Consider the following 27427-nt stretch of genomic DNA (forward strand, 5'->3'; position numbering starts at 1 on the left):
GTCTATTTTTCTCTCTGTTTTCCGTGTCCACCTTCTAGATGGCAGGCTTGGTGACAGCGGGACTCTGCTCTGGTTCTCGCTCTCTCCCTAGACCCCAGGGCAGGGCCTGGAGCACAGTGGGTGCTCAATAAGTGTCTGCTCAGTGAAGTCTTCAGTGGATGCTTTGTACATTTTGTCCTGTGCTCACGTGCAAGAATTTCCCCGGGGTGTGTACCTCAAGGACGAATCACCGTGTCTTTGGCATCTTCAGATTTTCTAGAATGGTTATTTCACTTTACAATTCCGCCAGCGGCGTGGGAGGGCTCCTTTTGCTTCCTACCTTCTTCAACACTTGGCATTTGCAGACTTTTAAATTCCTACAATCTGATGGGTGTGAAATTATCTCCTTACAGTTTTAGTTGACCCCTCTGGGGCTAGGACGCACATTAAACGACTCTTAGCTAACAGCATGGGAGCTAAATCGTGGAGCGCTTGCCTGTCTGATGAAAGAAGCTGGTCACTGAGGAGCAGGTGGATACGCAGAGTGAGCAGACTGGGGTGGGCTGACGACTAGCCCTGAGCTTGGAGAGTCTCCATTTCTCTGCTAGGAATCCACTGTGTTCAGTGTTCATTGAAGGAGTGAGCGTTGTCAGCCCCCTAGGACGAGAAGGCAGCGCCCCTGTTTGGTAGGATCTTCTCTAATTGGGTGTTGACTCCAGGTGTCTCCAAGGTGTCTCTCCAGTCACCAGTGGGTGGGGTCTGTGGCTGTGAACTTGAGCTCTTGGAGCATCTGTGCATCTAGCTAAGAGGACAGTGGGAGACCCCGAGGTGGGACCCCCTCGGGGGCTGGACTGCCCTGGGAGGCTGGATGGCAGAGAAGTGTGAGTCGGGGGTGAGCGGGTGGGCGGGGGCATGACTTCTTAAAAGGGGAGCACAGATCCTGGGAGCTTTTCTGCAGAGTCCCTCCATGAAAACAGTGCCCACCGAGGTGGCATGGCCCCCCCACGGGGTGTGGAAGCAGTTCACTGTGGTGGGAAACAGGCTGGAGCCTGTTTACAGTCACTGCCTACCTGAGGTTGAGGGGGGCACTGCCCCATAGTCACATGTCAAGGGCACGTGACTCAGTGACACCCTTTCTGTGTGTCAGCTGCTCCCGACCACAGAGGGCGTGGGGGAAGCAGGGGTTTGCGTTTTCAAAGTTAAAAAAACAACGGCAATCAATCAGATGAGATAAGGAATCAGCCCCTCCAAATTCAAAATGATTAAAAAAAGTATTTCAAAGCTGGAAAGATGAAGTTCCATCCATCGTCATTAACGATGCCGCTCACCCGACACTGACAGGGTGCTGCCCTCAGGGCTAAAGGGCACCTTAAACTTGTGTCCCTTTTATCTTTATCTTATCTTTTTTAACATCTTTTAAAAGATATTTTTGTAACATGTATACTATTATATTAATGCAGGAACACATGTTAATAATTTGTAAGGGGGTGGACAGATGCTCAGTACGGTAAAGAATTCTTTACCAGTGGGCATGAGTTAGACAAACCTCCATGGCCTCTGATTTGGAGATGTGAGATATTTGGGGGTTTGGTGGGTGTGATGGGCGTTGCTAGTGCTCACCCATGTCCCGTCATCCACTCCTCCCCTGCTCACAGAAGGCTGCCCCTGCCAGCCCTCCTGGGTGGGAGGAGCTGGGGCACAGTTGTGTGCAGTGGGTGAGAGCAGGAGGGATGAGGCGGTTGGTGCGGGTGCAACTCCCCGCTCTCTCTCTCTCCCCTGGGTTGTGAGGAGCCTTTTTTGGGTTGAGATTCAGGATGGAAAGATCAACCCAGCCTGGCCCACTGAGTCACTGCCTGGGAGAGTTGCCCAGAAATGAGCGAGCAAGAATGAAATTATGTCCAGCCACTGAGATGTCGGGCTGTTTGTCATTGTGGTGTCACTTGCCTGTGCTGACGCACCGAGCAGCTGCCCCGGGTGGGGCGTCAGAGAGTGGGCTCAGGTGAGTGGAGGCCCCAGCTGGCCCGCGGTCCCTTTAGTGGGCAGGCGGCCAGGCAGCCTTGAGCTCCGGTGGACAGGTGCAGCCACTGCCTCTGGACTTATTTGGAGCAATGAGGAAAACATGACCTGGCACCCTGACGTTGGGGCTGCGGACCCACAGTGTCTCCGTGAGTGGGAGATGTGGGTTGACCTTCGGAAGGCTGCCAGTGAAGAAAGACGCTGCGATTACTAGGGCTGTAGCATACTCTGCTCTTAAGGGCTCATCCCACAGAGGGATCCCAGGCTCATCCTTTGTGGAGTGGCCTGATGAAGTCCCCTCACTGGGCCAGGGCTGAGCTGGCTGCTCTGGGGTCTGAGCCAGCTCTCTTGGAGAGTGACCACAGCCTCGCTTACTAGTCAGGGAGAGAGAGCAACACAAGCAACCGAGCCCCACGCTGAGCCCCCTACACTCCTGCACTACCGCTAAAGGGCCGGTTTCCCCAGAAGGGATGGGATGAGGGATGGCCCCATTTTGCTGCCTCTGTGTTGGTTTGGGGACATGTTTTAGGTTCCATGACATCATTTTGAGTCTTGACTTGGCACCACGGTTCTGCATGTGCCTCTCATCGAGTCTTGTCTGTCTTTGCCCTTGAATGGCGCCTCTGACTCCATCCTTTCTTCATGAGGGGTGAAGCAAGCAGACCTGATGGTCACCTTGGCATGGACCTTCTCATTCCTAGCACCACCAGGTCATACAGGTCAGGTTAGAAGATGGTAGCTTTTGGCTAAAGACCGTGGCAGTATCTCAGAGCAGTACCCGGCCCAGAGAGACCATCAGCCCAGGCTTAGTTTTGGTTTTGGGGTGAGTTTCTGGAACCCGGAGAGGCCGTCCTACAGGAGGCTCCTCAGACCCAGCCACCAGGGGACGCGCCTCAGTCCAGTGAGGGCCGAGCCAGGTCCCGGGGCCTGGGACCCTGCTTTAATTCTGCTTCTGCCGCCCTCTGGGATCTTAGACCGACAGGCTCGACCCTCACCAAGCGAGGTGCTTTGCCCGGGGCCCTGCAACTTCCAGAGGCCCGGGAACCGATTAGAGAGGGCCCTCTTCAGGCCTAGTATCCTCCGCTGTATAGGGGATGAGTGGGCCGCGCGGGCGGATCATCCGGCCCCCTCCACGGCAACCTTACTCTCCATTCACTCTGTTAAAGGTTTGGGCGCTGCTCTTCTCCTTAGAAGAAAAATAAGCTGCACTTTCTTGACCCGTCTGCCATCTTTATTCTGGTTCTCCAAAGTCTTTGCCAACCAGTTCCCTTGGCTGGTGCCAATGCTGGTGGGCAGCAAGGTGGAGGGCGCGTGCAGCTGGAGACTCAGGCAGGTGGCAGAGCCAGGGTCTCCCCTCGCTCCAGCCCAGACCCTGCTTCACTACTGGTTGGAAAGACACGCCCGCCTATCAGTGAACGAACAACCGCGCAACTGTAATGGCTGTAATATGGGCTTGCTTTGTGCCAGCCCGGGTTGACACCTAATAAATACTAATATCAACAATAAAATAAAATTGTATGAATAATCAATAATAAAATACAGGTGGGCCATCTGTCTCCTTTGGACAAAGCCCTTGGCCACACCTAAGATAGGACAATGTATCTGAGGGATTGCTTCACGATCCGAAGCAACAGGAGAGTCACTGCTCTTCCCAGGAGATGCTTCTCAGACCCGCACACCCTCCTTGAGCCTACGGGGAGGAGCCGGGCACTCTGGGCCTGGCAGCTGCACCGGGGTGAGCTCCCTGTGCTTGGCTGGCTTTGTGCGTAGAGAAGGCAGCCTGGTGATGAGACAGTCGCCAAACTGTGGAGGCGGCGATGTCTCTGTCCCTTCCTGTATAGTTTCCCATCTCAGCGCATCCTCTTTCCTCTGTGTCCTGGGTTCTCCTGCAGAGAGGGGGCAGTCAGTGTCTCCGGTGCTGGAGAACAGCTACCCCTGTAGAAATGGCTCCTCCTCACCCCCAGGCACCCACTGCGCTGCGGGAGGAACCTCCTGGAAACACTGTTGCGTCCTCACTGTAGGAAGAGAAAGGTAGAACGCACACACACATCTGTCATCTTCTGCAGGGAGAATGCCTTTATCCCATTAGTAACAAGGCCGTGTCATGCTGGTCACGGTGACACATGGAGGGGCTGCGGCCCTTCCGAGGGGTGCCGTGGACGTGACCTGGGGGAGACGTTCTACTTTCTTGTAGAGCAGAGGGAGACCTTCTCCCATGGTCCCCTGACTCGACCCTCTTTTCTCAGAAAGTTTCACATGGATCATGCTGCATCCTGGCCACAGGACCGTGTGTCCTCGTGGGACGGTGGGTGCCCGTCCCAAAGCAGTGAAGGGCTGCTCCAGGCCCCCAGGGCCTCTGGTCTGGCCGCCAACACCCCTAACTTTGATCTCCTCTTTAGCACAAGCCGCTTTTCTGAGAACCTACGTGAATATCGAGTCTCAGATTAGAGTAGCTACAGGTGTCGTGTGGAGGGGTGGTCATACTACTTCATTAACCTCCCTTCAAAGTCTTCCTAAAAGGCTGCTCTTCTTCCTGCTTCGAGCTGCTGCGTTTGGTGATGACACTTTCCTCCTACTGGGAAGTAAGTGAACAACATGCTCTGAGTCCATGGAATAGCTCAGGATTCACTCAACAAGAGCTGGGTTAAATCCATTTTTGAAGCCTCATGGGGCCTTAAAGGGACTCAGTTCTTGTTACGATCAGGTTCTTTGTCATGTCGAAGTTTCCTTCCAAACCCTGTTTCCCTATTGCGTTCTGAATTCTAAAGAAATTGAAGAGCGATCCATTTGAAATTTTAAAATGTAAAAGGTACTTACAGGGGCCGGCTCCGTGGCTGAGTGGTTAAGTTCGCGCGCTCCACTGCAGCAGCCCAGGGTTCGGATCCTGGGCGCGGACAAGGCACTGCTCCTCAGGCCACGTTGAGGCGGCGTCCCACATCCCATAACTAGAAGGATGTGCAACTAAGATATACAACTGTGTACAGGGGGGGTTTGGGGAGATAAAGCAGAAAAAAAAAAAAAAGATTGGCAACAGTTGTTAGCCCAGGTGCCAATCTTTGGGGAAAAAAAAAAGTGCTTACAAATGGAACCTTGAATTTTGGAGATCATGGGCTATTAAGAAATGTGTCCCTACAGTGACACTGTTCGGCTGGGGGTCCCCAGGGATGAAGCTGCAGGTAGACCTGCCAGGACATATTACGAAGGATACGTGCACCTCCTTGTCACTCTCTTCCTTTCGTGCCTGGCGGACGTCACCCTCAGGAAGGGCTTATGGAGAGGAGCTGGGGAGCGTCAGCATCCGTCTCTAACGGCCTGTGTCCTTTGCTCTCACAGCTTGTCACATTCTGGAATGCTGTGATGGGCTGGCCCAGGACGTCATCGGCTCCATAGGACAAGCCTTTGAGCTCCGGTTTAAGCAATATTTGCAGTGTCCTTCCAAGATGCCCGCTCTCCACGACCGGTGAGTGGCAATGTGACCCCATTTGCAGTGGCAACACTTCCTGCATTTTACGACCTTTCCTCTTAAAAATGCTGCAAAAAGGGAAAGATGCAAAACCTCCTCCCTGAGGTGTGCTCTGGACAGACACAATTCGTCACGGGGCTTCCTGGGCTCACAGACACCTGGCTGGGGCTGGGCTGGGGCTCAGGAAGCCAGCAGATGGAAGCCGACATATGGGCGACCCTCCCCATGTTTGGGAAAACATTTCCTTGAAACTATAGTGACAGTAGCCAAGGATACAAAAAAGCGCTGTAACATGTTTCCATTCTGTTTCCTCTGAAACCATGTGATGTTTCCATATGTCGCCGCCCATGTCTGCATCACCACGGATTCTACATGTCCCGTTGTCCTTGTCGTCATGGTTACCCAAAGTCCTGACTCAGAGCTCCCTCCGGAGGCTCTGTGCTCGGGAGGACCACTGTTGGCCTTTGTCACTTTGAGACTCGATGGCCTGTGTGGCCCTCGGCAAGCTCTTTAACCAGTCTGACTCTCAGGGGCTTTCTCCGTAAAATAGGAATAATAGTGGCTTGACAGTTGTTGTTGTTAAGTGTTAAATGAAATAGTAAATGTGAATAGGAATTGTGCGATATTTCGTTTATTGTAAGAAATGTTCAGGGTCTACCACTGAGTTTCCTTAGGTCTTAAGAATATTCTATGTAACATAAAGCATTAAAAAAAGTAATATGGGGCATAGTGGTCATACAATGTCTGTCCTTGATTGAATTTGCTTAATGAAAACCTATTACAATGGTGTGTTCACAGTAAATTAAACTTTATTTCTCCTAAATTTACTTTTTACGTTTTTTCCCATGCCTACAGCCACGCTCTGTGACTTAGTCGTGAAGGCAGTGCCTACTTTCCCCTTCATTGTTATGGAGACTCTTTCATCTCTCTTGTCATCACCTTTTTTGAGAGAGACTGTTAATTTTTTTCCTCATCCACTGGGAAATTTCTTTTAAGAGATTCGTTCAGAGGTGCTTGTGAAGAGCCCACTTTTTGCTGGTTATAGAAGCTTCTGCAGCCTCAGACAAGCGTGTGCATGAAGCGTTAGAGTTAGAAGGTGGCAGGGACTGGCTACCCCCCAGAGGGAGAACAGATGTGTCAATTTTATATATAATGGGACATCGTCGTTAGAAAGAATACATCATACGTGTGTATTACCAGAACAAATCTCAAAAAACTTTAAATGGAATGAAAAAGGATATGATTGGTTTATGGAAATTTTAAAAACATACAAACAAGGTATATACATATAAATGTGTGTGTATAAAGAGTATAAAAACATGCAAGAAAACTGGTACAGCCACTATGGAAAACAGTATGGAGATTTCTCAAAAAGTTAAAAATAGAAATACCCTATGACCCAGCCATCCCATTACTGGGTATCTATCCTAAGAACCTGAAATCAGAAATCCCAAGAGTCCTTTGCACCCCTATGTTCATCGCAGCATTATTTACAATAGCCAAGACGTGGAACCAGCCTACATGCCCAGAAACTGATGATTGGATAAAGAAGATGTGGTATATATACACAATGGAATACTACTCAGCCATAAAAAAAGACAAAATTGGCCCATTCACAGCAACGTGGATGGACCTCGAGGGTATTATGTTAAGCAAAATAAGCCAGTCAGAGAAAGACGAACTCTATATGACTCCACTCATAGGTGGAAGTTACTATATTGATAAGGAGATTGGATCGGTGGTTACCAGGGAAAAGGGGGGGTTGGGGGGAGGGCACAAAGGGGGGAGTGGTGTACCCACAACATGACTAACAAAAATGTACAACTGAAATCTCACAAGGTTGTAATCTATCATAACATTAATAAAAAAAAAATTGTGAACTATAAAAAAAAAAAAACATGCAGGAATATTACACACCAACTCTAGGATATCTGGGGCTGGGGCTCTAACTGTGTTTGTCAGGTGTATTTCCTCCCTAACATTTTATAATAAGAATGTTCTGATATACAGAAAGATTTTGCAGTGAACACCTGCAAACCCACCATTTGGATTCGACCATTAACGTTTTGCTGTTAATATCACATATCTATCCATCCAAAGTAAGTTTGACAAATTTTATTTCTTTAAAAACAAAAAAGCAAATATAGCAAAATAACAATTTTAAATCTCAGTGGTAGATGTGTAGGTATCTCTTCTATCAATTATTATGTTTTTCTGCTCTTTTGAAATTTTGCGTAGAAGTCAAGTAAATGTACTAAAACAGTACATACAAAATGGGTGGAGGGAGTTAACTGAACTGAGGTCCTCTGGGAATGTAGTCAAGGTGTGACGTTCGTGTATGTTTCTATATAACAAAGTTTGAAGAAGTTTTGGAGGAAGACAATGAAGTAGACAGATCTTCTCTACTGAGAAAACCTTCAGCTCCAAATGCAGCTATTGGCATGAAATTTCTAAAGCAGAGCAGTCACGGGGGACTGCCTCTGGCTTCATTTGTGGGGGGTCCCTGACATCCATCTCCCCTCGTCTGACTTCTTGTGTCCACTGAGCAGGTCTGAGAGAGAGGGTGCAGGGGGGATGTGCCTCCCGTCCAGCTGGGACAGCCTGGGCCACAAGAGCACCCCCTTGCCTGCTCCACTGTGCCCCTCTTTGCCTCCCAACTCTGTTCCAGGGACCCTGGACTGCGGAGGGCGCTGGCTAGTTCCTTCCAAGATGCTAGGGCCCAGGAAGACAGGAGCTTCTACTGTGAGGAGGTCTCCTTGGGTTTTCTGCTCACTCTCTCAGGCCATTTCTCTCCAACTGGGACATGTGAGCTGGAAGTATGAGAATTTGGGGCAGTCAGCTTCTTTGGCAACAGCGGTCGGAGTGGAGATGGGAACAGGTGAGGGTGGAGCGAGTGTGGCAGTGTTAGGGTCTACCAAGCCGCCCCAGGATATCTGAGTGCCATGTTTCTGGGCGTACCCTCCCCCTTCCTTCCTGTCTTGCTAGGGAGTGGATGGCTTTATTGTTTGTGAATTAGTGTTTCTTCATTGTATTAATTATTGGGGGAGAGACTCTGTGATCTGGATTCATGACCTGTCTCCAACTGGAGATCAAAAATAGTGCTTTTAAATCAATGGGTTTTTTGGTTATAGCCTGATTTTCCTTGAAAGACTTTTCCTCTGATTTTTCTTGCAGAAATCCAATGCCAGTTTCAACACAAAACTAGAGAAGACAATGAAAAACAAATCAAATGTGGGTTGTTTTTGGACTGTCGTGTATGTTCCATTGATCTACATAGCCATCCTTATGCCGGTACCTCGTAGCCTTGAATACCGTAGCTTTGTAGTAAGTTTGAAATCAGGAAGTGTGAGTCCTCCACCTTTGTTATTCTTCAAGATTTACTTTGACTCTTCAGGGCCCCTTGCATTTCTAAATAAATTTTAGCAAAAAAAGGCGTTGGATTTTGATAGGAATTGTGTTGAATCTGTAGACCAATTTGAGGAGTGTTGCCATCTTAACAACAATGTCTTCCTATCCAGGAACACAGGATGTCTTTCCATTTATTGAGATTTTAATTTCTTTTAACAATGTTTTGTAACTTACAGTGTGCAAGTCTTGCACTTGTTTTGGTAATTAGTATTGCCAAAATAATAAATATTTTGTTCTTTTTCTTACTATGATAAATGAAATTGTTTCTTAATTTTATTTTTGTTTTTTCATTGTTAATATATAAAAATACAGTTGATTTTGTATATTGATCTTGTATCCTGCAAACTTGCTGATGTCATTTATTAGCTCTAATCATTTGTGTGTGTGTGTGTGAATTCCTTAGGATTTTCTATATATAAGATTGTGTCATATGCAAATAGGGACTGTTTTTCTTCTTCCTTTCTAGTCTAGATGCCTTTTATTTCTTTGTATTAACTAATTCTCCTGGCTAGAACCTCCAGTACAATGGTGAATAGAAGTGGAAAGAGGGGACATCCTTGTCATTTTCCTGATCTTAAGGGGAAAGTGTCTAGTCTTTTGCAATTAATTGTGTTGTTAGCTGTGAACTTTTTGCAGATGCCAATTAACAGATTGAGAAAACGCCCTTCTGTTCCTAGTTTGTTTAGTGTTTTTATCATGCAAAGGGGTTGGATTTTGTCAAATGCTTTTTCTGTGTCTATTGAGATGAGTATTTGGTATTTGTTTTATTCTATTGATGTGATATACTATGTTAGTTGATTTTTGGAGGTTGAACCAACCTTGCGTTACTGGGATAAATCCTACTTAGTCATGGTGTATAATTCTTTCTATATGTTGCTGGATTTGGTTTAATAGGATCTTGTTGAGAATTTTTCCATGCACATTCATAAGGGATATTGGTCAACAGTTTTCTTTTCTTGCAGTATCTTTGGTTTTGATATCAGGGTAATATTGGCCTTAGAGACTGAGTTTGGAAGTATTCCCTTCTCTTCTATTTGTTAGAAGAGTTTGTGAAGAATTGTTGTTAATTTCCCTGTAGATGTTTGATAGAATTCACCAGGAAGCCATATGATCCTGGGCTTTTCTTAGAATGTAAGTTTTTTCATTACTAATTCAATATCTTTTACCTGTGACAGATCTATTCAGATTTTCTATTTCTTCTTGATTCAATTTGGTAGTTTGAGTCCTTGTAGGAATTTTTCCATTTTATCTAGGTTATCTAATTTGTTGGCATGCAATTAGTAATAGCTTCTCTTATAATCCTTTTTTATTTCTGATGGTTGGAAGTAATGTCCCTTTTTCCTTGTTAATTTTGGTAATTCCCTTTTTTCTTGCTCAGTCTAGCTAGAGATTTATCTGTTTTGTTGATTTTTCCAAGAACCAACTCTTGGTTTCATTTATTTTCTCTACTGTTTTTCTGCTATTTCACTTATTTCCACTTTAATATTTATTATTTTCTTCCTTATGCTTGCTTTGGGTTAAGTTTGCTCTTATTATCTTAAGGTAGAAGGTCAGGTCATTGATTTCAGATCTTCTTTTATGTTATAGGCATTTACAGCTACAAATTTTCCTCTGAGCACTGCTTTAGCTTCATCCCAAGTACGTTAGTTATGTTCTTTTTATTTTCATTCATCTCAAAATATTTTCCCTTGTGATTTCTTTTTTAACCCATTGGTTATTTAGAAGCAAGTTGTTTAATTTATACATATTGTGAATTTCCCATATTTCTTTCTGGTATTGATTTCTACTTTGATTCCATTATGGTCTCAAAACATGCTTTGTATTATTTCAATCCTTTAAAAATTTTAAAACTTGTTCTATGACTTAACATATGTGGTCTATCTTGGAGAATGTTCCATGTTCACTTGAGAAGAATTTGCATCTTGCTATTATTGGGTGGCATGTTTTATAGGTATCTGTTAGGTCTAATTAGTTTACAGTGTTGTTCTGTGTTCTCTTTCCCAATCTTCTGTCCAGTTGTTCTATCCTTTATTGAAAGTGGGGTATTGATGTCTCCAATTATTAGCGTTGAACTGTCTATTTCTCCTGTTGATTCTGTCAGATTTCACTTGATATATTTTAGGATCTGTTGTGAGGAACATATAGGTTTATAATTGTTACATCTTCTTGATAGATTGCCTTTTTATCATTATAAAATGTCTTTATTTGTCTCCAGTAACAATTTTTGTCTAAACATCTATTTTATCTGATATTAGTAGAGCTGTAAAGCTCTCTTTTGGTTACTGTTTACATGGAATATCTTTTTACATCCTTTTACTTTCAACCTACTCACATCTTTAAATCAAAAGTGTATCTGTTGTAGAAAGCATATAGTCAGATCATGTTTTTTTTTTTTAAATCCATTCTACCAATCTCTGCCTTTTAATTGGAGTGCTTACTGTATTTACATTTAATGTAATTGTTGGTAAGTTAGGATTTTTGCCTGCCGTTTTGCTATTTTTTTCCTGTATGACTTATGTCATTTTTGTCCCTTTATTCCTCCATTACTGCTTTCTTTGGTGCTAAATAAATAATTTTTGAGTATACTATTTTAATTTCCTTATTGTTTCTTTTACTACTTTGTAAAGTAATTTTTTTAGTGGTTGCTCTAGAGATTATAGGTAGCATCTTAATTTATAGCAATTTAGTTTATATTAACACTAGTTTAATTTCAATAGTACACGAAAACCTCTCCTATGTAGGTCCCTTCCTCCACCCTCCATTGTGCCATTATTGTCATGAAAACGACATCTTTATACACGTGTCCATCAACATAGATTTACATTCACTGCTGTTTTAAGTTGTCTTTTAAATCAAACAGGAGGAAAAAGTAACAGGCAAGACGATATTTCTACCGTCTTTTATATGTACCTATGTAGTTAACTTTATTGTTCTTCTCTATTTCTTTATGTTGATATGTATTAGTTTAGTGTTCTTTCATTTCAGCCTGAAGAACTTCCTTTAATATTTCTTGTAGGGCAGATTTGCTAGTCATAAATTTTCTCAGTTTTTATTTATGTGGGAATGTCTTATTTCTGCTTCATTTTAAAAGGATAGTTATACTGGATATAGAGTTCTTGATAGTCTTTTTCTTTCAGTACTTGGAATATGCCATCCTACTACCTTCTGGCGTCTGTTGTTTCTGACAAGAAATCAGCTGTGAATATTGAGGATCTCTTATATATGATGAGTTGCTTCTCTCTTGCTGCTTTCAGGGTTCTCTCTTTGTCTTTGGCTTTAAAAAGTTTGATTATGATGTGTCTAGGTATGAATCTCTTTGAGTTTATCCTACTTGGGTTCTTTATTTTTTTATGAGCTTCTTGAATGTGTAATTCAATAATTTTCATCAAATTTGGGGAGTTTTTGGCCATTATTTTTTCAAATGTTCTTTCTGCTCCTTTCTGTCTCTCTTTTCCTTCTGGGACTCCATTATGTGTATGTTGGTTTGCTTAATGGTGTCCCATAGGTCTCTGAGGCTCTGTTTATTTTTTTTTTCTTTCTATTCTGATTGGATAATCTTAATTGACCTATCTTTAAGTTCTGTCATTCTTTCTCTGCCTGCTCAAACCTGCTGTTGAACCCCAGTAATGGATTTTTCATTTCAATTATTAGACTTCTCAGAGCTAGAATTTCTATTTGGTTATTTTAAAATGTCTGTTTCTATATTGATATTCTCTATTTGGTGAGACAATGTTCTTATGTTTAGTTTTCTGTACATGGTCTCCTTAAGTTCTTTGAACATATTTAAATTAGCTAATTGAAAGTCTTTGTCTAGTTAGTCCAAAATCTGAGTTTCCACAGGGACAGTTTCTATTGATTGCTTTTTGAGTGTGTGAGCCATACACATGTTTCTCTGCATGTCTCATAATTTTTTGTTGAAATTGAAAATTTTAAGTAGTATAATGTGGCAACTCTGGAAATCAGATTTCTCCCCTCAGGATTTGTTGTTGTTGTTGTTTGTTGTGATTGTTTGTTTTAATGTCTTTTCTAAACTAAATCCATAAAGTCTGCATTCTTTGTCATATATGACCACTGACAATTCTGCTCAGTTCACTTATTAGACAGCTAATGATTAGAGAGAGATTTCCTTAAATGCCTGAAAACAGTGAGTCTCCCAGTCTTTGCTGAGCATCTCTGTTTCTGTGTTGGGGTGGTCCTTCAACACTCAGCTGGGCAGTTGACAACTCTGCCTTAGCTTTCATTGCCTGCTTGTACAAAGCTTCAAGGTGAGCCAAAGGTGAGAACTAGGGCCTTTTCACATCTTTTGTGAGCAGACACCTCCTTGGACATGAACACATCCCTACACATACATGTGGCCTTCTAGATTTCTGGAAATAGGTGGAAACTTATCAAAGCTTGTATGGACATCCCATTTTCTAGCTTTTCCTTTTAAACTTTTGATGAGCCTACTCTGCCCCAAATGTTATCCACTGCCTCAGGGAGCCATGACATTAAACAATTGCCTCTAATTGTTTTTGACAGATGTCCCTGGGGAAGAATTACCTGGGCAGGCTCTGAATCAGGTCAGAGAAAGACAGCCTTGGGAGTGGGGTCTCCTGGGGAGTGATCAGACAGGTCATAGAGTGACTGTCCTCTGAGAATGGGAATGGCACTTTGAAGGAGACTCAAGGCTGTTTTGTCCCCTCGTGTGGCTGTCGGGCTGCTGGTTTTCACTGTGATTATGGGCTGTTGGTTTCCAAGGCTGCCACGGATATGAAAATAGGGCAAATTAAAATGCCACAGAGCTGCTGTTCTTATAGCTATTGTTTTGGTAAACAACAAGGATTTTAATAAACACTCCTCAGGTTGCTGCAAGATTCTGGTTAATTTCCAGGGTTCTGAAAAGTTGATCCTGAAAAGTGTTTTTCGCTAGTCTTCTTGTTAACTTTTCTGGAAGAGAAAATTTTGAGAGGTCCTTACTCTGCCATTTTCCCTGATGTCACTAAATCTCCTTTTTTTTCATTGATTTTGTTTTGGGCAAATTTCATGACTTATTGAAATGTGTCTGTGCCTTGAGGATCTGGTTACCCTTAGATATAAATTTTTCTTTCCTAATTAAAATGTACTTTTTAAAAAAGAGTTCTTTCCTATTTCAAATATGCCTGAAATTTTCCAAAGGGTAGAAATGTAAATAAGGCAGAGATATTTGGTCAAACAACTCAATTGCTTTTCGTATGTGTCTGAGACCTAAAGGCTGAGGGGGCAGTGACTAAACTCTGTTTTCTGGAGTGACAAATACTATCAAATATTAGATTTGTTGTTTTTGACTGCAAGCTCTCCTTTTGGCTAAAGCCCTTAAAAATCCTCTTTTAACAGAATGCAGAGTCTGGATGAGCCCTGGACTGAAGAGGAGGGCGATGGCTCAGACCACCCATACTACAACAGCATCCCAAGCAAGACGGCCCCTCCAGGGGGCTTTGGGGATGCTCGACTGAAAGCCAGACCCCACGCCCCTGACACAGCGCAGGTAGGTCTTATACCTTTTTCCTTGGATGGTGGCAAACTGAGCTTGATTTCCTTTTATTTTCTTCAACTTTATTTTCAGGCCGGTGTTCTGTCCAAGCTTTGATGGAGTAACTCACAAGCTTTGTCCCCTCGGATTTCGCAAAGCAGACCAGTAGGAAAGGCTTTTGTTTGAACATCACCAGGCGTTAGTCAGATGCCTAGGAATCATATGTGATTCCTGAGCTACAAACCTGGGCATCCCTGCTCCAGCCTAGAAGAAGCCTTGTTATGTGGCAATCTTAATGAGGGGAAGAGAGTCCAATACTTTAAAAAGGCCTAGGGTGCTTTAGGTTCTCTGAAAAGACAGTGGATATAGGCCTTTAAAATGGTGAGAATTTTATGAGTTTTTCTACTTTAGTCATGTCTCTGATTTTCCCTCTAACTCAAAATTCTAGTGAGGCAATGACTAGTTCTAGAGTTATGGGATCTCTAATCTTTATAGGGAATTTTTTGACGTCATCTGCTTTATGTGAATGACATTGACACCAGTAAAAGTGGTAGAATAACATTGAAATCGTGTCAATACCTCTGACACTGAGAGAGGATCGGCTGGGTGGACTCGCCCAGGTATGATGATTACAGGTGGGAAGTATATTCTGACTCTCAGAAACCCTCGAATGGGGTTTAGTCGGGGGCTTGATGAGGGACCTGGCTGCATGTGGAGAGCACAGTTTACTGTCGCGCTCAGGGAACGGGGGCGTGAAGACAAGGGGGAGGTTGTGTAGCTTTGATGAGATGCAGCCTCTTCCTCACACCCACACAAACTTACTTCCTAAATCCTAATGCCGACCATGAGGCACCAAGGGAAAATTGGGTGTAATCGGGGAGGCAGTCGACCCCCAGTGAGGTCCCTTCTATCGCACCATGGCTTTCAAAGGTGGAGAAACAAGAAGATAATTTTTTCTCTTTGTGAATTCACATGTGTCTGTAGTTTTCAGGAAAAGAGCAAACTTACTACCAGGGGAGACACTTAGGAGGCCCGACTGCTGAAGACTGGCGGCAAACAGCTGTCAGGCAAGGTGAGAGGCCAGGGGAGGGGACGCGACACCAGGACACAAGGATGCTGTGTGCTCCCCCGTGGGCCATCCACCTCCGTGGAGCAGCAGAGTGACCCGCAGGACACACCTGCTGTGGGGCAGGAGCTGCAGGTTCTAGCCGATCACAGGGCCAGAAACCACGGCGCTGGGGGAGGCACTGGCCCACGTCAACTGGTGCCTCCCTGGCACCAGCACCAGCTCACACCCCTTCGTGCACCCCGGACACTTTCCACCGCAGGCTTTTCCCCGGCAGGAGGGCCTGAGGACTCCACCTCCCCAGGGGCACCTGCGCCCATTTCAAGCAGGAGTTGGTTGGGACTCTGTGTGTGTTCTCTGCCCTCCCTAAGCTCCCCAGCGGGGCTGGGCCCCTGGGGCTCCAAGGAGGAACCAGTAGCTCCCCTTCCTTGCCTCACCCCCCTCCCCAGTCCAGGGTCAGCTTCAGGAAGAAGGGAGAGACACCTACCCCGTCAGAGGTGGCAGCAGGGGCACCACAAGTCCCTCACAGGCCCTGGGTACCTATGGGGGACACTCCACATCTTGTCAAACCGTCAAGCATGCACCTGCATCCCATGTTAACTATCACTCAGACATGACTGTCTAAGGACCTACCGCTAGCTGCTAATAAGTCTCTATTCTCTAGACAGTTATTTCTGTGCATGTACGCATATGTACATGTATGTATGTGTGTGTATATATATTTTAAGGATTTCTTTCAATTTTAAACTTTTCCCTCCTCCAACATTTTCAAAACTGTTTCAATAGCTCTGAGCCCTTGGTTATTACTAACTCTGAGGGTCTGAAGGAGACAGAGTGGCAAGTGGATGAAGATCCAGTTTGTGCTTCCCTGTATATCAGTGTAACCATTTATTGGTTTACTGTTAAGGCATCTCCCTGGATTATCGTCCTTTGTGTCAGGGAGTAAATGATGACGATTTATTTGAATTGCCCCCTTGTGAGAGAATTCCGTGTCTTGCCTGCCCCAGCTGGCAGATGACCCACCCGCTCTGCCCAGTCAACAAAATGCATGGCTCTACCTCCCACCAGGATGGAAACAGCGAACCAAAGTCAGAACGCTTCCCGAGGTGCTTTTTCACTATGTTCTCTGTACACTGAAGATGTATTTGGATCACTCTCGTGTTCACAGACATATTGTAACTGCTGGTGACCGAAGGAGACACGTTATTTACTTTAAATGTTCACTTTATTGAAAAATATGTCAGATTTATTGAAATAGGAGGTCTTTTTTTGTATTTTCAAGTTATTCCGGCCTGATCAAGGACAGCCACTGTAAGAGATGCACCAGGGCCCCGATGAGCCTCACACACGTTCTTGGCCTAGAACTCGAGACTCATAACTCTCAATAAATTTCAAGTTCTTATTTGAAAGCAAGACATATCTTTTCCATAGAACAAATTAGCATGCACCTTGTTAATTTGCTAGCGGCTGTTCCCCCAAAATGAAACCTAGCTCTGGGTGCGGCCCTGGGGCGTGTGTCCACCGCCCCGACTTGGTACCTGCGTCGTCTGTCTGGGGAGGGGCCGTCGTCAGGAAGCCATTCTTTGTGCTTTTGGTCGTCTCCTCTTACAACTTAGTTTGTAAAGTTTTTTTCACAGAAGGATTTGTCTGCAATACAGGCACACGCGTGAGCACAGATGGCCATCACCAGGCCAGGACGCGGGACCCAGGAGCAGCCTGGGGAACAAGGAGACCTCGTTCAGGAGCGGCAGACACAGTCAGGGCTTAGTGGGAGGCGCTCCCCGGGAGGGAATGTAGCAGGACACTTGCCTTCTCACACTCACAGGCCGGGGACGGTGGTGTGCTGCCAAAAGTCCTGCCACAGGCCCTGGGGAAAGCTGCTTCAAAAGCCCTGAGCTGACTACTGGATTGAGCTGGAGTGAGCCAGCTTCAACACCCCACCGCCCATAGGGTGTGAAACATAACCTCGCCCCAGAGGTGTGACGGCCCAGAGGCGATCTTGAGAACATGTCTAAGTGAGTTAGAGACAGGGTTCCCGCAGAGAGAATCCAATAGTGATCTGCAGGGGACCTTGGGCCACACCCCTCACTCACCTCGGGCAACACCGCAGGGACTCCCCAGCCCAGCCTCTGCACACTTGGGCCAGTTGGGAAGCCCCGGGCAGGCACTGCCCTGGGCGGTGTAGGGGGGTTCTCAATCACAGCCCGCCCTGGGCCTCCTGTGATGAGCCGGCAGCAAGGCCGGCTCCACGGGAGGCTCAGGTCATTAAGACCGAACTTCCTAAAACAGTCAGGGCACTTGCGTTGCATTGCTGGAATGGAGGTAATTTATGAAGTGTTCACCTTCTCTTGAGAGAAAAAGAGAGAGAGCAACTAAAACAAAGCTTGCCGCTCTCCTGCTGGGGTATTGGCTCCCGGGGCCTCTGTAAAGGGCATGAGGAGACCGAGGCAGCTTCTGCCGTAGGTGCGGCCGGCTCGCTCCCGGCCTGCTCAGGTGGCCCGGAGTCTTGGGGAGGCCCCTAACCATCACGAGGGCCCTCTGTCATGGGCTGGCAGGTCCCAGTGTGACAGGAAGGACTGGAAAGTGTCCTAGCCAGAACAGAACAGTGCGTGTGATAGGATCGAAGAGGAGATTTAACAATGGGTATCTGCAAGAAGGATTTTCTCATCCATGGGCTGAAGGAGCTTCTCTATGAAACACTGGGCAGCTCAGCTGTGGATGCACCAACAGCGTTACCGTCAGAAGAGACCAGAGGGCTCCTTTTCTTGTTGCAGGGTCCTTGGATGTCTACAGCACGCCGGAAGGCAAAGGTCCCGCAGCCCCCATGGGAGAGGCCCCCGCCTACGTGAATGCCCCGCCCGGCCCCACCCCGGACAGCAGCGCTGAGAGCAGCCCCAGGAAGGATCTCTTCGACATGAGTGGGTTTCTGTTCACCTCTGGTTTTCTCCTATGCTGAGGTTGCTTTTCACACTGTCTTTGATTTGAAATCTGTGCAATTATTGACTTTTTTGCTAGTGGGGTTTTGATTCAGGTGATGACTAGCTGCACTTTCCTGGGTTACGATTGGGCTTTTCAAGGCTCTGAACTTGGCCGACCTCTGCTTTGGGATTACAACCCTCTCTGCAGTCCGGGGCAAAGCAATTCCCCCTTTTGGGAACTGACTTTCCTCTTGCAGATCTGCACATGTGTTGAGACAAATGATACACATAAATAAATGAATTTATTTATTTATTTATTTAAATATTAATTGGCTATCGTGTGCCAAATACTGTATCAGGCGCTAAGGATGCCAAGATGAAGTGGCCAGGCTCCCATCTTCACAGAGCCCCCAGTTTGTTGAGCAAGACCAACACATAAGCCAGAAACTGCACCCCCCCCCCCCCCCGGTGTGCATGCACACACTCGTTCTCCCTCTCACTTTCTCTCTCTTTCTCACCCTATTCTTCTCCACTGAGCACAGACCTTGTGTGTATTCTACTTACTGGGGATACACAGGAAAACTAAATAGACAAAGTCCCTCTTCCCATGGAGCTTAAATAACCACTGGGGGTTACCAGGTGGGACAAGTGCTCTGATGGAAAATAAATCATGGTAGGAAGAGTGACTCGGAGCTCCTGTGGATAGCAACAGAGAGTGATGTGTATTATGAACCTTCTGCTTGTTGTATAGACTGAGAAAATCAAATCAACCATGAACTGGTTAATGAAAGTGGGAATTGTTCTTCAGGAATTTAGAAGGAGATTCCCGAGCTCAGAAAGACCTTTACATTCCCAAATTTCTTTTTCAAATGCCTTGAGAATTTTACAGGCTGAAGAGGGAGGGAGAGGATACTAGCATCTGATGAGTTTCTACCACGTGCTGGGCACTTCTCGTTTCACGGGATTTTAGCAACGGTCCTGCAGGTGGACACTATTATTATTGTTATTACTGTTACTATTCTCCAGAGGAGGAAGCAGAGACTCCTAGAGCTCAGGGAGTATCCCGCTGGTCCAGCACTCGCTGTTCGTGGTGTTGCGTGCAGTGAGGACAGCGCTGAGCGCTTCGATGGTTAGGCGGCACCACGACAACCAAAGGCCAGTTCTCCTCAGCCACTGTGGCTTCCCAGCCGCTGACTCCCATTCTGACCTACAGAAATCACCGGAGCAGAAAAACTGCAAAATCTCAGTGCGCCGCAGCACCTTAAAGATCATCCAACCCAATCTCTTCTTGTTAAAATAAGTGGAAGTAGCCTACGAGGTAGGAAGTGACTTTCCCAAGATGCAGCGCAAAGTGCTGGCTCTCGGAGCCTCTGCTGCAGTTGTAACGACGGCTCCCAACTGCAGTTCAGTCGCTGTGCTTGTGGTCAATATCCACTGTTTAATTTCGTCAACGTACCAGTGACTCCTGGCCCCAGAGCCTGAGGAGAATTAGATTGGGCTGGGCTTTGGGATGGGAAAACTGAAAACCAGAGCCCCCTTTTCTATTCCATTAAATTTCACCTCCTGCTCCCAAAACCAGAGAAAGGGAGACAGAAAGTCAAAAGGCCCTGGAGAGGCAAGTATCTATTGAAGAATGTGGGAAAAAAAAATAAAGCCAGCACTCTGTATTGTTTATCTTAGACCACTGTAGCTAATAATGATGGTGGTAGTGAGGCTGACGGTAATGGTAATGGTGCTGATAGTGATGCTGATGGCAATGGTGATGATGATGGTGGTGATGTTGGTGCTGATGGTGATGGTGGCGCTTATGGTGATGATGATGATAGTGGTGGTGATGATGGTGATGATAATAATGTGGATTATTATGGTGGTGATGATAGTGATGGTGATGGTGATGACAGTGATGATGGTGGTGATGGTGATAGTGGTGACAATGTGGTGATGATGATGGCAGTGATGGTGATGGTGGTGATTGTGGTGTTGGAGATGATGGTGATAGTAATGGTGGTGATGACGATTATGATGGTGATGACAGTGATGATGGTGATAATGGTGGTGATGATGGTGATGGTGACAGTGATGTGGTTGGTGGTGATGATGGTGATAATGGTGGTGATGGTGGTGATGGTGATGGTGCAGAAACAGTATAATACAAATTTTCAACTGCTCCAGGTAATCAGGAAAAAATTAGGCTAAAAAGAGAAAATCCACAAACATAATTTTAGCCAATGATTTTAACCTCCTTTTCTCTCCAGATCTGCAAATGATTTAACAAGTGTCAAAGTGACTTAATTTTGATTTCATTTATTCACCTCACTTCCACCCATCTTCTCCTAGCATTTAACAAGCTGGCCTTATTTTACAGCATTCATTGAATATTCACAGAGTGTGACCTGTGTCCCAGGAGTAATGCTGGGCTCTGGGAATGCAGTTGTGCTCAGGAGAGAACCGTCTCTGTTCCTTGGTGCTTGCATTGTCCTAGGTTGGCAGTGTGGTCCCAAACTATCACCACAATGCCTTACACTTGCCTAGCACCGTGTGCATTTCTCAGAGTGCTTCTGCACACGTCACCTCATCTGCAAGTCAAACACTGCAATTTAGTTAGTCATGCCGTGCGACTCCTTCTGCCACTGATGTTTGTTGCTGTTCGAGCTGCAGCCTTGGCGTTCCCTGATGCCCTGCAGTGAGAGGCGTGCTCTGAAGGGCGTGGAGTCACACTCAACCTCAGACACTCACGCTCCACGGGGAAACGAGCACAGGTCCTTGTCTGGGGTGGGGCACACAGAAGGCACCCAATAAATGTCAGTTTTCTTCTCTTCTAAAAATTCACCTGAGGGGCCAGTCCTGGGGCCAATTGGGTAAAGTTCTGCACACTCTGCTTTGGCAGCCCGGGTTTGGAGGTTCCGATCCCAGGCGTGGACCTACTCCACTCATCAACCACGCTATGGAGGCATCATGCATACAAAGTAGACAAGACTGGCATGAATGTTAGCTGAGGACTAATCTTCCTCAAGTGAAAAAAGAAGAGAAAAGAGGACGATTGGCAATGGATGTTAGCTCAGGGCAAGTCTTCCTCACCAGAAGGAAAAAGAAAAAAGAAATTCTCCTGAGGGGCTAGCCCAGTGGCATAGTGGTTGGGTTTGCATGCTCTGCTTTGCCAGCCCAGGGTTTGCGTGTTCAGATCCCAGGCATGGACCTACACGCTGCTCACCAAGCTGCACTGTGATGGCGTCCCACATACAAAAGGGAGCAAGATTGGCACAGATGTTAGCTCAGCGACAATCTTCCTCACCACAAATAAATTTTTAAAAATTTGCCTGATACAAAGATTTTGAAATAAACATTTGATGAGTTGGGTTTAGGTTTTGCATGAAATCAAAGCCTTGCAAATTGTCTTTTCTCTGTGTACTTCCTCTGGTCTTGGCAGGTTTTCATTCAGAAGAGAACAGATTTGTTAGAGGCTGGCTGATGTTCCAGAGGAAGTGGGTGGCGTGTCATGTGCATGGCCTCTTGCGGCGTGCAAAAGTGAAGGCATTCTGAGCTGCTAGACGAAGGGTGTGCTTGGATCCGTGGCACAGGGCACTGCGCCCAGCTGTCCTGGGAGAGCAGACTCATCAGGAGAGTCATGCCAGGATCTGGGCCCTGTAGGGATGAGTCGTTGTATGAGCAGCCAGTCATTTTCTCCAGCTCTCCTTTCTGATAGAAGTTGCTTTTGTGTTTCCATCTCTCAATTTATGCTGTTTATCATTTGCTCTCCTTGGGACTAACTTGTTGCTGGCAAATTTTGTTGGCAGAACCCTTTGAAGATGCTCTCAAGAACCAGCCCATGGGGCCCGTGCTGAGCAAGGCGGCCTCGGTGGAGTGCATCAGCCCCGTCTCCCCCAGGGCCCCGGATGCCAAGATGCTGGAAGAGCTGAAAGCGGAGCCTTGGTACCAAGGAGAGATGAGCAGAAAGGAGGCCGAAGGGCTGCTGAAGAGAGATGGAGACTTCCTGGTCAGGAAGAGCACCACCAACCCTGGCTCCTTTGTCCTCACCGGCATGCATGATGGCCACGCCAAGCACCTGCTGCTTGTGGACCCAGAAGGCACGGTGAGCACGGGGTGGGGGGGCTCCTGCACTCCAGACCCCTAACCGCCTCCCCTGGGTCACCACACGGTCCCCACTGTCCTTCCTTTACCCACACGTGCCTGCTGGGGTCCTGACGGTCACTCCTCAAGGACCCCAGAGCCCCGGCATGGAGGACTCACGCTTCCAGCCCAGAGCCGGGCCACAGAGCCCACGGTCAGGGCCCTGAGTGACTTATACAGGTGGGAAGGTCACCAGGGCCCAGGCCGAAGGCCTTAATTCTCATGTCCTTTAAAATAAATAAATACAGAAACTGAGGATTTCTCTTCCAAATACATTCATAGTGGACGAGGAAGTACGGGGTTCCTGGGCTTTTAGTATTTATCTCAAATCTCTCTGAAGTTGGGTCACTGAGGTTTTCTTTCTTAGGTGATAAAATGTGAAGCGCTCAGTAAAACCCCTTAATTAGTCTCTGGCTTTCCCACCCAGAGAACTGATGCTGCGTGATGGTGAGTTCACCGTTCGTGGCAGTATGACTGTGTCTGAGTAGTTCTGTGGGTTTGACTGAACACACCCTCTTCCCATCAATAAATAGACTCGACTTCCCCCTGGCACCGTCCAAGAGCTGCTAAGTTTAATAAGTATAATTACATTTACGTAACCCTTGAATAAATTCCGGGATTGTTGTTTAACCTCTTCACCCGGTGAAACAGAGAGGCGTGTGGAGTTATCTCAATGGTGGTTAAGAACACTGCGTCTTTTGATTGATGGGTAGGATGAAGCCCAGATCTTCAGTTGGACTTGAACTCCATCTGACTGTGTGTGTCTGGGGTGGGACCAGTGTTGCCTGAGGTAATTTGCTGCCTCAGCTGTCTAGGCTGAGTTGCCCGCACGCTTCGGATCTCTTGACACCCATCTCTGCGCATCCTTGTCCCCTCTCCACTGGGCACCCACTCCCATGAACTTACGTAGTGTATATCCTTCCGGTCCACCTTCTTTAGTTGTGTGGATTTTTTACATATATGTACATTGAGGAAAACATGTATTTTGTGTTTGTGCATTTGAGAAATTTACAGACATACTATTGTCCCACAAATCCCATTTCATATCTTTTTTCCCCGCTTGGTACCTGTGTTGAGCGCTGTCAGTGATGCTTTCTGTATCCTGAGTTCTCTTTGCTGTGCGGCCCTTTGATTGCACTTCATCAGCAGGTTCTCCCGTAAATTTTATCTTGTGATCTTTCCCCATTGATCTTCTTATGGGGCTTTCTTGCTGAGTTTTTCAGCCTTCAAATTTCCATACGTGCTCTCCCACCTTTTCATCTATTGGATAATTTTGTCTGTGACGTTCTTCATCGAACCAAGTCTCTTTGGGATGTACCTGAATCCATCAGTTTTCCCCTTTATGGTTTATGCCTTTGAGTTTTCAAAGATTCCCTCACCTACAAATCACAGACATACTGAATTCTTCTATATTTTCTCCTGTTAGCATTATAGCTTTGTCTTTCACATGTAGGTTTCACTTCCAACTGAAAGATGATATAAGGCAGGGACCCAACATTTTTTAAATCTCCATATAGTCAGCCACTTTTTCTGTCACCGTTTACGAAATACTTTGTCTTTTCTCTGCGGCGCTGATGCCATTGGTTTTACATACCAGGCCCCCTGGACCGTGGGTCTGTTTCGGACTCTCAGTTCTGTTCTGTTGATCTGACGGTTTATTCCTGGTACGAGTCCCACATCGTTGACTCCTTACAGCTTTGAAACGTCCTAATACCTGGTGTGTGACTCCTTCCTCTGATTCTCCTTGTTATAAGTTCTCTTAGCTGTTTTCAGACCTTTATTCTTTGTTCTGACTTTAGATTCAGTTCATCAAGTCACCAAAAGCACATGATGGGTTTAATAGAACTTGCTTTGGATTTACGGTTAACGGGGGGCGGAGAGCTGACATTTCAATACTAAATCGTCACATCCATGAACATGGCATAAGTCACCACTCATTTAGTTTTGAGCTGTCCTTTGTTAGAATTTGAAAATTCTCTCCAGAAGGTTCCTGTGTTTCCTCTGCTGGGTTACTTCCTAGAGTGTCTGGTTTTAGTTCTCTTGTAAGTGGCCTGTTATTTCTGGTTACATTTTCTCAACAGTTATTGCTGCAGGGAGAGGAATGTGGGGTGATCGAGTGCCTAGAAATTTTCCTGATTGTGGTGGTTTTCATGGAGGGGCGGCCGGGTCAGACACAGGCAGTCTTGCGTCCTGCCTTCCCATCCCGTCCTGGCAGTCCTCGCCGTACTGCCCCGACCAGGGCGCCCTGGAGCACTGGCCAGGAGAGGGCGCACTTGTCTGTTCCCAACCTGAAAGAGACTGAAGTTGTTCCATTAAGAAGCATGTACCCTTTTAGCAGACTGTCCTTATCAGCCTAAAGGACTTCATTCATTCATTCATTCATTCATTCGTTTACTCAACAAATGTGTACCACATGACTCCTAAATCCTGGCACCTGTGATGTCTGTGAACCAGTCAAAAGGGCAATCTCTGCTCTAGTGGAATTCGTACATTTTAATTACCGAATTACTTTCATCCTGTATGCATACTGAACTTTATCGAATGCTTCTTCAGCATCTTTTGAGATAATAATGTGACTTCTTTTTCTTAAGTCCGTTAATGTGGGGAATTACACAGGCAGAATTTCACTGTTGTGTCCTGGCATAAACCCTGCTTGGTCTTGACACAGAAATCCTGAAACACGTTGTTGGGTTTGGGTGCCTAACATTTTCTTTAGGGTTTTTTCAGTCACCGTTCGTAAGTGGAATTCGTCCTTACTGTCGTTGCTGCCATCGCTTGTGGGCGCTCATCTGGTCTGGGCATCAGGATTATGGGGTCGTACTCACCTCTTACAACGAGCTGGGCTTTCTCCAGATCACAGGCGCCTCCCCTCAAACACAACCCCCCAGAGACCTTCTATTTTTTTACTCTGATTTATTTTTACCCCAAAGCACTTATCACAAACTAGCACCTGTTTATTTGCTAATTTGTTTCCTAATTGCTTCCCCCAGACTATATCTTCATGGGGGGAGCAGTCTTTTTCAGTGCAGGACCCCCAGCACCCGGACAGGGCCCGACACACAGTCGGTATTCAAGGAGCATCGACGCGTGAGCGCATAGAGCAACCTGGGCTTTCTCTGGTTGGGAGCTGAGAGCCCAGGAAGGCAGCTGAGGCGACACGGGTTCCGCGCTGCTGGCAGATATAGAATCACAAAGGAGGCTTTTTAAACAGAACCGTGCAGAGTTCTTGTACTTGCAGAGACTGTCTATTAATTCGGTTGTTGTGATCCAGAAGAAAATAGGAGAGAAAAGAGCCACACAATTCTATGAAAATGTAAATATTCTGGTTGAAAATTTTAGGTATTTTTAAAAAATGAAAAGTTAAAATTTACCTAAATTATACCATCCTACAGACAAAAAATGATGAATTTTTTGTTCATTCAGTCCTTCTAGACAAAAGCGGGGTGATTAAGAAAAGATTTGGAGCACTAATAATATATCACACATACATGAGCCGGGATGAAGAGACTGGGGAAGACGAGGACGGAATGGAGCCGTGCTCACGTCGGGGGGCCAGGGGTCCGAGCAGGCCAGACGCCTGCTGTGCTGTCCAGACAGCTCTCATTCTGGAGGAGAAACTTGTAGGATGGTTGAGAAAACTTCTAAGTCACCCCTCTACTGACTGTTCTTTTTGGGGGCTTTTTGCTGGATCTGATTATCTAGTTTAATTGATCCTGTGGAGGATAGCTTTAGCTGAAAAAGAAAATGGAAATGAAACACTTAATTAAAAATGTAATGTTGCCTCCTTGCTGTGAGGACACCAAAATAGACGATGAACACATTCTCTTCAATATTTATTCATCTGATTTTCATGGTAATTGGTTGGTCCCTGAGTATAACAGAGGAAACTTGGCAGAATGGATCACTCAGGGAAACAAGGACGCAAAACAGTTCTGTGTCTAAATTTACTTCCGAGTAGACCCACCTATGTGCCTTCCCACGGTGCACCCATCAATCAGGACCAGCAGCCTGGGTGGCCGAGACCTGGGGGACAGGGAGACGTGGCAGGATTCTGGGCACCGGGGGAGCGTTGGAGACGCTGGCCCTGAAGTGGCAGCTGGAAATGGCTGGGGCGGGGTGGTGGAGCAGCCTTGGAGATGGCATCTGGAACACGTTTTTTTGTCTTTTCAACATCTTCAGAACCGTTTAGTCAGCCCTCTGCATTTAAAATTATCCCCTGAGTCATGGATCGTTGATTCATTCTTTCAGCCTTGAAGGGCCAGCAGAGGGAGATGGGCCCTGTGCATGTGAAGAAGCCGCTGCCACCCCGTGGCGGGGGTCCCAGTGGCTTCACTCAGGTGGTCTCGGGTTGTGGCACATTGGGGAGCACAGCAGGGGCTTTGCATTCATAAAGTCACAGAACAGTGACAACCGTCCAGCACCCCGCTCTTACTAGGTTTTTATTTTATTCTGAGAGTAATTAAGAAAACAGCAAGTCCCCAATCCCTCTGCTAAATAAGCCTTGTTGTTATTTTAAGATTCCCTTCATATTAGTCAGTCTAGGGCTATGCTGCCGCAACAAAGAAAATGTGAATTCTGGTGAAATGTGGTTTGACCCACCGAGCTTCAGTGGCTACTCACACGAGCCCATGTGCACCGGGCGGCCCCCCAGGCCCCCTGGTCCGTGGTCGGGTGACTCCGGGATCCAGGGGCTTTGAAATTCCATGAATACCCTGTCGCCAATCAAACTTTCAGTCTATTCATTTATCTGTTTTTGTCGGTGTGGAGTCACCATTCCTATTTCACTCAGTGGCTTCTAAATGGTTACTGTATTTATTCTGCACTCCTTCAAGCTACTTCTGTGTCCTTGTGACACATTGTCACTATCCTTTTGTATCCTCCTTCTGATACAAAACACTATAACAGGGTTATCTCCCCCCCCCCCCCCCCCCCCCCCCCCCCCCCCCCCCCCCACCCGC

At 46.2% G+C, this 27427-nt stretch overlaps 1 protein-coding gene across 1 annotated transcript in view; it reads left to right on the top strand.

Moving 5' to 3' along the window:
• The window catches only part of LOC124233875 (SHC-transforming protein 3), a 116131-nt gene that overhangs the window by 83767 nt on the left and 4937 nt on the right, over window positions 1–27427 (top strand). The window contains exons 7-11 of the mRNA XM_046651131.1: window positions 5329–5455; window positions 14222–14372; window positions 15342–15429; window positions 18198–18341; window positions 22136–22431. Of these exons, the coding sequence (XP_046507087.1) occupies window positions 5329–5455; window positions 14222–14372; window positions 15342–15429; window positions 18198–18341; window positions 22136–22431 (806 nt within the window). The remainder of the gene's footprint in view (window positions 1–5328; window positions 5456–14221; window positions 14373–15341; window positions 15430–18197; window positions 18342–22135; window positions 22432–27427) is intronic.

The sequence above is a fragment of the Equus quagga genome, unplaced genomic scaffold (genome assembly GCF_021613505.1).
Source record: "Equus quagga isolate Etosha38 unplaced genomic scaffold, UCLA_HA_Equagga_1.0 268.1_RagTag, whole genome shotgun sequence".
NCBI lineage: Eukaryota > Metazoa > Chordata > Mammalia > Perissodactyla > Equidae > Equus > Equus quagga.